This window comes from Nannospalax galili, unplaced genomic scaffold (assembly GCF_000622305.1).
Source record: "Nannospalax galili isolate Female #2095 unplaced genomic scaffold, S.galili_v1.0 scaffold567, whole genome shotgun sequence".
NCBI classification, from domain to species: Eukaryota; Metazoa; Chordata; class Mammalia; order Rodentia; family Spalacidae; genus Nannospalax; species Nannospalax galili.
Genome location: NW_008357638.1, coordinates 1,711,793 through 1,725,215, shown reverse-complemented (window position 1 = coordinate 1,725,215; position 13,423 = coordinate 1,711,793). Strand labels below are relative to the sequence as shown.

At 49.4% G+C, this 13,423-nt stretch overlaps 1 protein-coding gene across 1 annotated transcript in view; it reads left to right on the top strand.

Moving 5' to 3' along the window:
- The first annotated feature begins 26 nt into the window (after nucleotides 1-26).
- Onecut2 (one cut homeobox 2) overlaps nucleotides 27-13,423 on the top strand; it is a 57,990-nt gene continuing 44,593 nt past the window's right edge. Inside the window, 3 exon segments of the mRNA XM_008855383.3 lie at nucleotides 27-250; nucleotides 253-275; nucleotides 277-952. Of these exon segments, the coding sequence (XP_008853605.3) occupies nucleotides 40-250; nucleotides 253-275; nucleotides 277-952 (910 nt within the window). The 5' untranslated portion in view covers nucleotides 27-39.

Below are 13,423 nucleotides of genomic sequence, written 5' to 3'. Positions count from 1 at the left end.
ACCGCGGCGGCGGCAGCGGCGGCGGCGTCGCGCTCGGCCATGGTCACCAGCATGGCCTCGATCCTGGACGGCGGCGACTATCGGCCCGAGCTCTCCATCCCGTTGCACCACGCTATGAGTATGTCCTGCGACTCGTCCCCTCCCGGCATGGGCATGACCAACACCTATACGACGCTGACGCCGCTCCAGCCGCTGCCACCCATCTCCACCGTCTCAGACAAGTTCCACCACCCGCACCCTCACCACCACCCTCACCACCACCACCACCACCACCACCAGCGTCTGTCGGGCAACGTCAGTGGCAGCTTCACCCTCATGCGCGATGAGCGCGGGCTCCCGACCATGAATAACCTTTACAGTCCTTATAAGGAGATGCCTGGCATGAGCCAGAGCCTGTCTCCTCTGGCTGCCACGCCGCTGGGCAACGGGCTGGGTGGCCTCCACAATGCTCAGCAGAGCCTGCCCAACTACGGTCCGCCGGGCCACGACAAAATGCTAAGCCCCAACTTCGACGCGCACCACACTGCCATGCTGACCCGCGGTGAGCAACACCTGTCCCGAGGCCTGGGTACCCCGCCTGCAGCCATGATGTCGCACCTCAATGGTCTGCATCACCCGGGCCACACTCAGTCCCATGGGCCAGTGCTGGCTCCTAGCCGTGAGAGGCCCCCGTCGTCCTCCTCGGGCTCGCAGGTGGCCACGTCGGGGCAACTGGAGGAGATCAACACCAAAGAGGTGGCCCAGCGCATCACCGCCGAGCTGAAGCGGTACAGCATCCCACAGGCGATCTTCGCACAGAGGGTGCTATGCCGGTCTCAGGGGACTCTCTCCGACCTGCTCCGGAATCCCAAACCGTGGAGTAAACTCAAATCTGGCAGGGAGACCTTCCGCAGGATGTGGAAGTGGCTGCAGGAGCCCGAGTTCCAGCGCATGTCAGCCCTACGCCTGGCAGGTAAGCCCGGGGGGCAACCAGCGACTAGGCCTCTGGGGAGAGAGACTGCTGTATGCTGTGGGACCTGTCTGCAGCACCTCACTAGGGTCTCTTGGTTCTGCCCCCTCTCCGCTTTACACTTCCCCTTTCTTCTCTTTCCCTTTCTTCGATTTCTACTTTCCTTATATCTTTCCTCCCTTTCTTTTTACTTTACTTCCTCTCTCGCTCCTTGTCTGTGAGTTTTCATTGAACACTCCTCTATCCCCCAATTTCAAGTGGCCTCCTCTCGGGATGCCAGCTTCTGCGCACTCTCTCACACCTTCCCCTGTAGTGGGAGACGGGATGGAGACTTTCGGTGTCCCCCTCGGAGTTCTCAGTTTCCCCGGCTCACAGAAACCAGGAACTGCCCTTAGTCAAAACCTATGCACTTAAACTCTTAAGACAACACATTTCCTTTTTCCTGGCTGCCTAGTCTCCCTAAGTGGACACTGTTGAGGGGCTTTGCTCGAAGGGAGAGAGACTTCTTCATTCCCCTCCTACCCACCAAAGCAGGCAAACTTCTTTGGTAGCTGGCAGGAGGTACACGCTTGCGGCGCCGGAACTGGCGGCCGGGGGACAACACCGCTTCCAGAGCCCAACCGCGACTCTGGTGTTAATGCAAGGACTTGGCGACCCACCGAAAGAGCCGGGTCTGGCCAGCTCCAGTGTCACTGTTAACAGGAAAGAAAGAGTGCAAAGACGCAGGCTAGGTCTGTTACATTCAGGGCTTTGGGGAAAGGAGCGAGGAGACAGTGGAAAGCGCCCTGCCTCACTCGCCTGCAGCCCTTGATCGGCTGCCAGAGATTTGCTAGGATTTTCTGAGGTTTGCCAGGACTCGGAGAGAGGGTAGGAGCTCGCGGAAAGAGGTGCTGAGAAATTAAGATCCGGGTTAGTTAATACTCCGGGCCGCCGGCTGTAAGCTCCGCCTTTGCATTAAGCGGGCGCTGATTGTGCGCCTGGCAGGGTGGCGGGGAGGGCTGGCAGCCCGCCGCAGGGGACAGCCAACGCGCGGGTTACATTGTTCTGAAGCGGGCTCTGCTCTTTGTGCCTCCTCTAGTGGCCGAGCCGCGAGGTACAGCCCTCTATTGTTCTAGGAACACAGAACCCTCCCGTGTGAGCGGCGGGTGCAAGAGTGAAAGACGCAGCAGAGGCTGCGGCTGACACACAGTTGCGCGCTTTTGTGCGCGCAGACCTCGCGCGGTGCGCGTGGCCACTGCTCTGCCCTCAGGACTGAACCGCGGACCCGGAGAGGCAAGGTCGCCAGACCCCCAGCTGGTGAGGACACACAATACCCAGCTGCACGCCTGGATGGGCGGCTTCTCTTGACTGGGTCGCGGGGCAACTCGCAGAATTGAGCTGCACTCCAGGAGAACACTTCTTGGTGGCCTTGATTTGCATAATGCCGTTATTGGGATGCGCATGGTTCTGAATCCGGCGCGCACTAACGCTCTGGATCTGCTAGCTCGGTCCTCCACTCGGGTTCCCCAAGACTTTGCCCACACCGCTGTACCCGGCTTGTGGGGTGCATTGTACACACTCCCGGCAGGGTCAGGAGATGTGACAGGTGGTGTGTTCACTGCTCTTGGGGAGGCGGTCTTACCACCCTGACAGTCCCCTCCTTTGCCCACTGTTGAGGGATTTTGATCTCCACTCAGTAACTTCCCCTGCCAACGTAAAAAGGTAAAAAATAAAAATGAAAAATAAATAAATAATAAATAAATGAACAATAGGCTTCCCTCAAAATCAGTGGGCTCGGGATACTTTTGAATAGATTTAGAAGTCTATTTTATCTTTATGCCTTTAGTTTACTCTGCATCCTCTCCTATAGTTTCCTAGGATTTGTTCTTGGTCCTGGCAAATATAAAGCAGTGAGGAGAGGGGGCATGAGGAATAAGCTGGAGGCCCCGTGACAATTCTTTACTGCACCTCTTTGTTTTAGAACACCCCCCTCCCCCCACACACACACATCACTCCGTGAAGAAGGCCCTCTTAAGAGAGCTCCAGCACTGGCTGGCTTCCTGCGCAAGGGGGCCAGAAGGAACTTGGCGGCTGCTCTTGGGGGTACACTAAGGCAGGATGTAAGCAATTCTACTTTTGTCGGTCTCGGAGCGCTGCCGCCCCCTCACGCCGGTCGTGCAAAGGACACGGCTATTTAAAAACACGAGTCTTCTGCCTATGCAGATCCTAAGGTAATGCTTCACCTATGCTACTTCGTTGAGCTTTTACAAGAGCGGGTGAAGAACGGTGTGGTACCTGGGGTCCTCAGACCCACCCCACCCCCGGGAGAATTGCGGGGTGACTCCCGGGACAGGCCTTGAGACCACAGCCCACACTTAAGGATTTTCCGCAGGAATGCCAAAGCTGCGGGACTGAAGACGGAAAGGCTCCTTCCTAGTAAAGAGCGGGAAAGTGCGACTGAGGACTCGGCTTTACTCAGGCATTCAAATGTAACCGTCTGTTTTATTACCCTAGGTTGAAAAGGGACAAGAGCTTTAGCCTTTTTATCTGACCATTTTATCAGCAACTACAAGTGTGTTGAGTGGTTATTATTACATGGGAGGCTTTTCAGTTTGGGGTCAGTAGATCAGTCTCTTCAGACACTGATGCAGAAGCTGGGACAAGTAAATAGGGTATTATGTGCTCAGTAGAGTAGGGGACTGAAGCACACGGAGAAGAAAAGGGAGGCCTTCCGGGCGAGAATGTTGATCAATTGAAATCCCTGCTGGAAAACAGCAGGGGACCCAGGCCTTTGGGAACCCGAGGTTAAGCCAGCCAGTGGCTCCCCAGGTGGCCACCCCACTCCCAGTCCTGCGCATCTCCGCGGTTTGGAGACCCCTCTTGCCACCTATTTCTCCCTCCCTCCCCTTTTTTCTCATTTTCAACCCGTCTAAGCCCAGCCAGAGGCCCTAGAGAACAGGGATCCTAGGGTCTCTGAGTTAAAACCTTAGGTTTGGCCACAGCCCTCACGCTCCACCTTTGGCAAGTATGCCCAGTTGCCTGGAAGACTGGGCATTCCTGCCTGCCTCCTATGCCCCGTCCTGAAGCTCTCCTCACTGCTTGTGCAGCTAAGTTCCAGAGACACTGAAGAGGAGGCAGGAGGACATTGGCAAAATTTAACGTTGTTTCAACATTAGATGTCAGAGAAAGAAACTCTAACCGCACACGGGGTTGCAACTGCCGAATAGGCTGGGATTGGCGGGGGGGTGCGGGGGGGGGGGTTCCCAGGTCAGATTCCGAAAGGCGGAATCTATGTTGAATTTTCTTTTTACGTTAGCAAAAGGACAAACTCATGCAGTTTTGAGCACATGCTTTCCCAGGTCTTAAGCCCGGTGGGCCTCTACACCAAACACAAACACGAACACGAAGGGACTGCGAGAACTCAGGCTAAACCCTGAACTGGGCAAGGCGCCGGGCTGAGGAAAATCCAGGCCTAGCTACGGTTTTTTCCGACGGCGGAAAACTGAGCTCAGCTGTGATTATTTTCGCTCTGGAGGTTTCTGACACCCAGGAGGCGGAATCGGCCGGTGGTCCGCTCACAACTAACCTCCCGGCCCAACTGCGCAAAGACGCACAGCCTTCAGTCAGGCTGGATCCAGCGCAGTTATGGTAGTCGAAGACACTTCGTTAACCTAGATGTCGGCTGACCCACTGGCCGCCCGCCACAGTGGTATCGCCCATGTGCAGCACCGCGGCTCCTTTCGAGGCAATGGTGCTTGCGTGTGGTCTGCTGCCCTAAGGTACTTAGATGATGCGGGGCACACGTCTGCTAGACGTTGAACACGTCGGTTCAAGAAAGACCTCCTCCTTAGCGCTCCCCTATTCCCCATCCCTTCGGCCCCTCCACCCGGCTTTGCAGGCTCCCGGCCCTGCCTGCCACTTCCCGAGCCTTAGTTCGGGATCCGAGCCGACGAGGCCAAACACAGCCCACATCGGTACGGAACCGACTGTTAGCTGGCTGGCTGATCAGATTAATAACTGAAAACCTCACTGCCGGTCTGTGTGCGCTTCAAGTCCCTAGTGCCGGAAGGATGCCTTCCTAACACAGACCAGGGTGGGCGGGAGTGCGCAGAGGAGGCGGGACAGGAGGGAGCCGAGTGAACCCGAGCTCCAGAAGAATCCCAGGCCGCCGGAAGCCCTGGATGCGAGAGGCCACTCATTTATTTTTATTCCAGGCTTTCCACCGTGTGGTTATGTCACTTTCTCAAACAAATGTGTATATGGAGGGAGATCGATGCTGATAATGTTTAGAAGATTAAAAGAGCATTAATGCTGGCAACAATAACGTAAACGTGTGGACCCAGATTTCATTGATCTGGAACTTGATCCAGCGCATTTCCAGTAAGTCGGACCGCGGCGCGCTCTTCCCAGCAGAGCGCTCGCCAGCGCCCAGGCTCCCTGACGCTCCCCCGCGCCGCTTCGCCAGCCTAGGGGTAGGTTCTCGGGTCAGACCACAACTCCTCCCCCGAGCAGCTGGAGCCAGATCCTGTCTCACCAGGGTCCCTTTCTCTCTCTCTCTCTCTCTCTCTCTCTCTCTCTCTCTCTGCCTTTTTCCTTCCCCCGTGATCGCGCACGCTGTGCTCTCTGTGAGCTCGACGGTCCCAGGGGTGACTCTGTATGAACGCAAGGCACAGAACTGCGCCCCCAATCCTCCCAGCCTTCCTGTCCTTGACTGTCATCTTTGGATCGCTGTGGCCCCGCACTTGGTCCAATAGTATTCTGACCAATTCTCTTTTCTTTTGAATTGAAAGCGTCCTGGAAAGCCCCGTTAGTTTCGAAATTTGGTATCGATTCAGTTTGGAAATAACGTGTCGAAAGCTGTCTCTGTGAACTTCACACCTTAATGATTCCAGTATGCCCCATTCTTACAGTACCCTTTTTAGACTCTGCACTGTCGCTGTAGTTGGGCACTTAAACCCAACCTCGGCAACAAAAGCTTGGGCTTCGTCACTCAGAATGGCCTGTTCTACACTGGGCTAATTGAGTCAACTGTGGAAGAATCTTGTCTCCTAACTTAATACGACAAGGACCATAGGAAAGGCAGATGGGGAAACACCCCATCCCCTCCTGTTCCATCAGGCTCTGTGGCCAGGCTCCAAGCTCAAGACCAGGCTCTCAAACCTGTCCTGAAAGGGGAGGAGGTTTCCTCTCAGTTTCCCATATCCCCTAGAAAAGAAAAATATTAAGCTCTTCCTTCCTGCCTAAGGGTGATATGACTGCACTCTGCTAACCCCTCTCCTTGCCAAATGGTGACGTATTCTTCCAGCAGCATTGAGATATAAGAAAACTTATTTTTCCTTCAAGAGAAAGTCTCAGACTAGATGGAAAGGGATATTTTCCTACTTTTCCCAAGAAAAATGAGAAAACACAAAGAAAAGGGAGAGAAATATAAATCTATGCACTACTTTGAGATGCAGTAAAGGATATTCCTACCAGTAGCTCCCCCCCCCCAATAAGGACCCTCTATAGGCCACCTTAGTTCTTAGTCACAAAGTGCCCTACTCTCTAAAAGTCATGTAAGTTAGGTCAGGTGCCCCAATATACTGAGGAACATGGGTGTTTTTCTTTCCTTGTGAAAGGCTCACTAACCACAAGCCAGGCATGAAAGAGCTAAGTAGGCCTTTGTTGAGTGGGATTTTATACTGTCCCCACCCTGTTTAGAATCTAGAAACAACAGGATTCCTGCTGAAATATGGGAGTAGGGTGAGAAGTAAATGGAGTGTCCCACATTTTCTTTGTCCTCATAATGTCTTAGCAACAGCTCCGCTCTCCTCTTGAGCCAGATCTGTCCAGGGGCCACAAGACTCTGGGCCAGCTTTCCAGGATTTCACTTTATGATCACTTCTGGGAGTAAAAACACTCTGTTCAGCTTCTTTGGCCTTAAAACACCCATTTGTACAGGAGCCTGAAGGAACAGTGGAGCAGAGCCCTTGGGAAGAAAGTACTGTGCCCCAGGGCATGGCTAGTGGCTGGAGTTGGCAGAAGCTGTCTTTGTAAAAAGGGGATCCCCAGAGGAATGAAAACCTCAAAGGAAAAGCAGAGATTTGGTTTCTGGGTCCTTGCCAAAGGAAGAGAAATAAGGAGGGCACAAATAGAAATAATTGCCTGGATCAATGGCCCTGGGGGAGAGGATGAAATGGGGGTAACATGGGCCTTAAGATACTACTAACGTGGAAGAAAGTCACATCCTTCAGGGGATAACTCTTCTTCATGGAATAAGCACATCAAGAAAAAGTATTGTGTGGTCATTTATGCTGCCTGGTGTGGAGCCAGAGCCGGTTCCTCCAGGTGAGGTGCAACAGTATTGCTCTTCAACCTAGCCTTCCCCTTCCCAGCCTCAATGTCTAAGTGAAAAGAACACACAGGGATGTGCTGGGTAGGGAAGTGAAGGCAGGGAAGGTGACTGGGTAGCCCAGCCTTCTGATGCCTGGCATAGTACCATGGGGCAGGGCATGAAACATGCTGTGAGTGATGTGACAGAGTTTATCTGTCCTGGGAAGTAGAATTCCTAGAAGCTGTGGACACTTATTATGAAAAAGTGTCCCACACAAATTGTCCCAGAGGACCAAGAGGCTCTTCATTCCACCCGGCGCCTCTCTCACCATTTGAGGATCCATTACTCTTTCAGTAGAAAGCAGACTTTGTTTGGGTTGGAAGCACACCTCCAATGTAATTTAATCAGCATTGGACTTTGGCTCATGTAATCAAATATACATATACTTTCTCCTGCAGGAAGAAAAATAATTTCTCTGTAACTGGTATTGACTTGAAGTCATGTAATCTCTGGAAGGCATCACATTTTTAAAGGGAAAGGTAAAATTAAGGGGGAAAGAACCCACCATTTTAGTGGTTTGCCTTGTCGTTATTAAGAAAAGATAGTTACCACCTAAGAAAGGGCAAAAGGAGCACTCCAAGTTCAAATGTTCACCCTCTCTAGTAGCAGATATTTCACTATGACTTCTGTGCCTCTTAGATCTATATTGATGTGGAGCTAGATTGACTGGCTCACCAGATCCCAGAACATAGGTTTTAAGTATACATCACCTTGATATCCTTAAAGAAACCTGTCTAATGTTGCATTTTGCCACCCTCTTTGGAGGGGTTACGGGCAGTGGATGGGCAGTAGTACTGGATGGGCAGCAAGCCCCTTTTTTAAAAGGTGCTACATAGCTATTACCAGCTTGCTCCCCATTCTGCTCTGGAGTCACGAGCTTGGAGCTCTGCCCAAGAGCATCTCCCTAGAGCAGCTTGGTCTCCCCACCCCCTAGGGTGAGGCTTTGGGTTTTGCCCAAGCCAAGTCTGTTAGGGAATCTGTTGTAAACACAGATCCATTGATTTGCATTTGTCAGAGAGTAAAGTTAAACCAGTGAAAAGAGAAGCCCTTACCCTTTTATGCAGGGCCAGGGAAACCTTTCATATTGATCCTATTGATCCAACCTTTCCCTTTAAGGAAACCACATAGTTAAAGACCCTCATTCAATAGATTTACCCTTCGTGCTTGTGATATTCCTTTAAGTGTTCTCATCTAGGCTAGCTGGGCATTAATCCCACATTCCAAACCAAACAAAAATGGAAAAGGGGGTGGGAGGTGAGGGTGTCAGGAGACAGAATTGTGGGAAGTGAAATTAAATCAAACTGAAATGTGTAATGATGCAGTTGGGGATTTTTTTTAAAAAAAATATCGTTCTTCTAAGATGACTTGCAAGGATAAAGATAAAACTGATGCGTTTAGCATCCCCTCCCCTCAACAAAGGAAAATCATTTTCTGTGCACAGGCTAGCAATGTCTAAGGAACATCATTTCCTAATGTAAGATTATTTCAATCACACCACTAGCTTGGTTCATTTAAACTGGTCCATGTAAAAGCTGATACTGCCACAGTAACCATCTTAGTTTGCCTGCGGAAAATCAGGACTAGAATTGTCCCTATAGATGCAATAGTTTGGACTCCATATATGAGCATGAACATCAAAATCACTTAAGAAGAGAGGGGCTTGTGTGCTCTGATGGACGCAGCAGAAGCCAGTCTGACGATAAAGTGCAGGTCTGTTGCAGAGCAGTGTAGATGAAATGGGAGTTGCTTCACATAGCTTAGTGCTCCTCTTGCTTGCAGATACGAAAATGAATGTCCCCTTTTCTCTACAGCTATTGGCACAATCCATTTCATTTCTTTTCTGACCCCTTTTTGTTCTGTAAATAACATCCATTCCTGATTTTTTTCATCATAGAACATGAACTATTCTCAATTGGATATCTCTTGGGTTGTTTTTGGACATTCGTGTTTGTTTTATGTGATTGAAAAATATTAATGATTCCTTAGGTGAGCTAATGTATTTATCTGCTGAGTGAGTTCAAAGGGCAGAGTTCAGCTATGGTTCAGGTTAATTGAACAGGAAGCAGTGAGCTCTCTAGGCTGTGTTGAACAAGGGACCCGTCCCTTAAAATATCACACTTAGCAAACACAAAATTTCACTGTCCTTATCCTGGATTCTGATGTATGAGAATCAGCTTGACTTGGATTGCCTGTTTGAAAACCCAAAGGAAAGCACAGCGACTGCAGCAAAACCCTGGAGTCCCCCTTGGGGAAGAAGAGTTTTCTCATTGGCTAATTGCTTTATTGGTAGCACTGACCTGCAGAGCAGCTGCAGGGGCCTGGATGAAGGCTTAGGCCTCAGAATAATGTGATCCATTAGAACAGGGCAAAGCATTTTTTTTGTTTACTCAATTGAAGCTCCCTGCAAAGTGCCATTAACCCCAACCCAACTGTGTGTGTGCTGCAAAAGCCAAAGGTCACACCAGTCAGTCTGTTCCTGGAGTCAGCCTCTGCCCTAGTGGGAGGGAGGGGGTGTCATTTGGAGGGAGGGGACATCGTGCTGGCACTGCCTTCCCTGGGGCCCAGCCCTTTGGGCCCCTCTGGGGTTTTGACCAAAACAAGCAGTTGCACAACTTGTTTGCATTTCACAACTGCTGAATCATATTATTGATAATTAAACAGTTTTGATTTAAGCACCATCAATCACACCAAAAAAAAACCCCAAAAATCAAAACAACGAATCCTCCCACTAGCCCTCCCTATTCTATTTATGTTTCCTTCATTTTCATTACTGTGCATTACAGTAAATAGAATTGTTCACATGGTGCTTTTAGCAGAAATATAGTATGGATAAGAACTTGGATCAAAAGGAAGGTAAAGTGAAATGGGAACAGAGTTTATGACGTGCCACCAGCACTGGGAACTATAGTGCCACCTGCTGGGAGTCTTTAAACTGCAGCGAATCCTGCTCCTTGCCCAAGGTCAAAGCCCCTTCCTTCACCTCCTTCCTAGGATTATTAGTGTCTCACTCCTCACACTCCACATCGACACCCTTGCAAACACTACCTTCCCAGATGTGTTGTAAAGGGCTTTTTCCTGCTCCTTTGAGACTCTAACGTGTGCCTCTTCTAATTCATTTCCAAGAAGAAACCAATCAACAGTTCCTCCATGAGTGAGGTGTTGACTCAGGGTGCAGTTGATGTGACAGTATCCTGCTAGCTTGGGAGATGCTTTGGGGGGAGGGAGTGACAGAGAAAGCAAGAAACGTGTGTAGGAGCAAAGAGGAATGGTTATGTGTGGAAGAAGAACGGCTCAGTTGATGGTCCAGGGAAGGTTGTGCCAAATATAAACTGGTGTGCAAAGGTAAAATATTGTAAAGAAGAGAGGACTGGAGAGAATTAGCAGCCACCTAGAGAAATAGATATGGTGAGCTCTTCTAAGTCCCCCAGAAAGAGAAAAAGGAACCCGCTGAGTTTTGCTGTTGCAAAGACGTGAGCGAGTGAGCTAGACTTGAAGCCAAACGATGGAACTGGCTGTAGCTCTGTGGGCTTCAGCTGTTTCCAGAGTCACCTCAAGTCCCTTCCAGCCAGGAGAGTGCCCTTCCCCACCCCCAGCCAGCCTAGCGCTTGTGGGTGGGTTGCCCTTGGCGCCCAGACTCGAGCTTCAGCACCACGAACAGCTCCAAGCAGGGTCCTCCACTGGCTGCACCAGGATGAAATCTGGGAGAGAACCTGTCCAGCAGCTCCAGCCCAAAAGATTTCAATGCCCCAGACACCGCAGGACCTCAGATTTTCCTCTGAGGCTGAAAGGTTTTTTGGGTTCTCTGTGTAAGGAGCTGCAGATGAAAAGACAAAAGATGCTTTTTAAAAAATTCTTGCCCCTGTTACAGGGTGATGGGAGGGGGATTGGGATTTAGCTTTTTTTTTTTTTTCCATGTTACACCCACAGGCACTGATCACAGCTGTCAACCTAGTATTTACGGCTCCTTTTAAGATTTACTACCTGGTTGCCCTCCTCTCCCAGGTATATATACAAATGGATGTTTTGCTCCCCACCTGTATGCTTTTAATTTTTGAAAACAAGATCCCCATTATATTAAGCAACATTCTCACATGAAATCAGCAGTAATGTCTCAGGGAGACCCAACTATGAGACCTCACTACCTCATATAAATCTAGGATGTGGATTTAGTTGTTAAGAGTGTTGCTGGTTGCTGGTGATTGAGGCTGTCTTTTTTTTTTTTTTTTTTTTTTTGGTCTTTTTGAGACGGGGTCTCCCTGTAGCCCCAGCTGTCCTGGAACTCACTATGTGGACCAGGCTGGACTTGAACTCACAGAGATCCACCTACCTCTGCCTCCCAAGTGCTGGGATTAAAGGCGCTACGTTCAGGCTTGGGGCTGTCTTTTAAAACCTTTTCCGCCACTTGTCCTCCCCCATTGCAAAGAGGTTGGAAGAGGATGTTGAGGTCACACAATGGAATCACGTGATCCTGGCTAGGGTGAGGGCTGACTTTAGGTGCTGACCCTTGACTCTGGCCTTTGTCACTCAGAGGCTCTGCTTTATTTGTATTTTTATTCCAGTGAAAAGAGGCAGGTGGGTCTTTCTGGTCAATAATTGGACACAATTCACATCTCTTTGGTTTTCTAGTAAGATGGCCCTTGACTTCCCCAAGCTAATTAAAATGTAAAACCTTCTTTTGCTTTATTTCAGGGAACTTCAGTCCTGGTTTACTCTATTACTAAAGTGACTCTTGGGTAGGGGGAGCCTAGGAACAGAGAAGTGTGTCTCCTTTACAAGAAAGTCAAAAGTATAATAATAAAAGAGGTTCCCTTTCCTCTGACAATTCACTTTTAAATTTCAAGTGACTCTTGTTTGAAGAGCATAAGTGATCAGATCTAAAACTAGCTTTTTGTGTATTTGGTAAGCTCTGACTAACGTAGTTCTTCAAGCTATGCAATCTTTTCATTTTCACACCTAGATTTCTTGCCTTTGTGGGGGGAGCATTTTTGTTCCAGCTGGCCTGGAACTTGCCATGTAGACCAGATTGGCCTCCATCTCACAGAGATCCCCCTGACTCTGCCTCTGGAGTGCTGGGATTAAAGATGTGCACTACCACACCTGGCTACAGATGTGTATTTCTAAGTAGTTTGGGGGTTCTGTTTTCCAAAATCTTTTCCAGTAAAACCGGGATCTGATTTGACAGTAAACATAGCCCTTTGAGGCTGGAGAGATGTCTCAGTGTTAAAAGCACTGATTGCCCTTGCAGAGCACCCAAGTTTGATTCCCAGCACCCACATGCAGCTAATAACTATCTTTAACTCTTGTTCCAGGGGATCTGACACCCTTTTCTGACCTCTTCAGGCACAGCATGACACAGGTGCATGGACCTACATGTAGGCAATATACTCATACACATAAAATAAAAATAATAAACAAAATATGAAGAACCACTTTCTAAAATTTCATAGCCCTTCTTAAAGCCTGTTTTATATGTATCACTGTATCTTACTGAAATAAGGTATTAAACTGCAATGAGATATACTGAATTCACTTGCTCTCTAGTGCACTCAGCATTGCTTTCAAAAGGTGCCCTGACAGGATGTCATATAAACAGGACCTATTATGGAATCTTTTTGACTCTAAACAATAAAATAAACATAGAACAAAATAAGTTTATGTTTCTCCAAATCAATGCCATAGATCCCTTACTCTAAAATATATAGGTGCTCCATTCTCTTCTGCCTTTGAAAAAAACAGACCCATCCCATCTTCATTTCTTTTCTGCCTGCATTTCTGGAAAGAACTGTTGTTGCTAAGTGTCTTTTACCTGTGTGCTTAGCCCAGGCTCCTTGGAGTCTGGTCCCAGTCACTTTTCAGTGTCAAACCTGCCACTGCCTATGCCACTGCTGTCTTTGTAACTAGTGTGCACTTTTCAGATCTTAACTTGGCCCTTCTGCAGCATTTGACACTGTTTCCACCTTTCCCTTAAATATTTTCTTCCCTTGATTTCTGAAATGCTCTTCTCTCTGGCCCTCTCCCTCCCTCCTTCCCCTTCTCCCTCGCTGCATCTGGTGTACACCTTCCCAGGCTCCTCTCTGTCCTCTTCTTTCTCCGTCCTCTGTTAGCTCAGTGTTCTTCCCTAA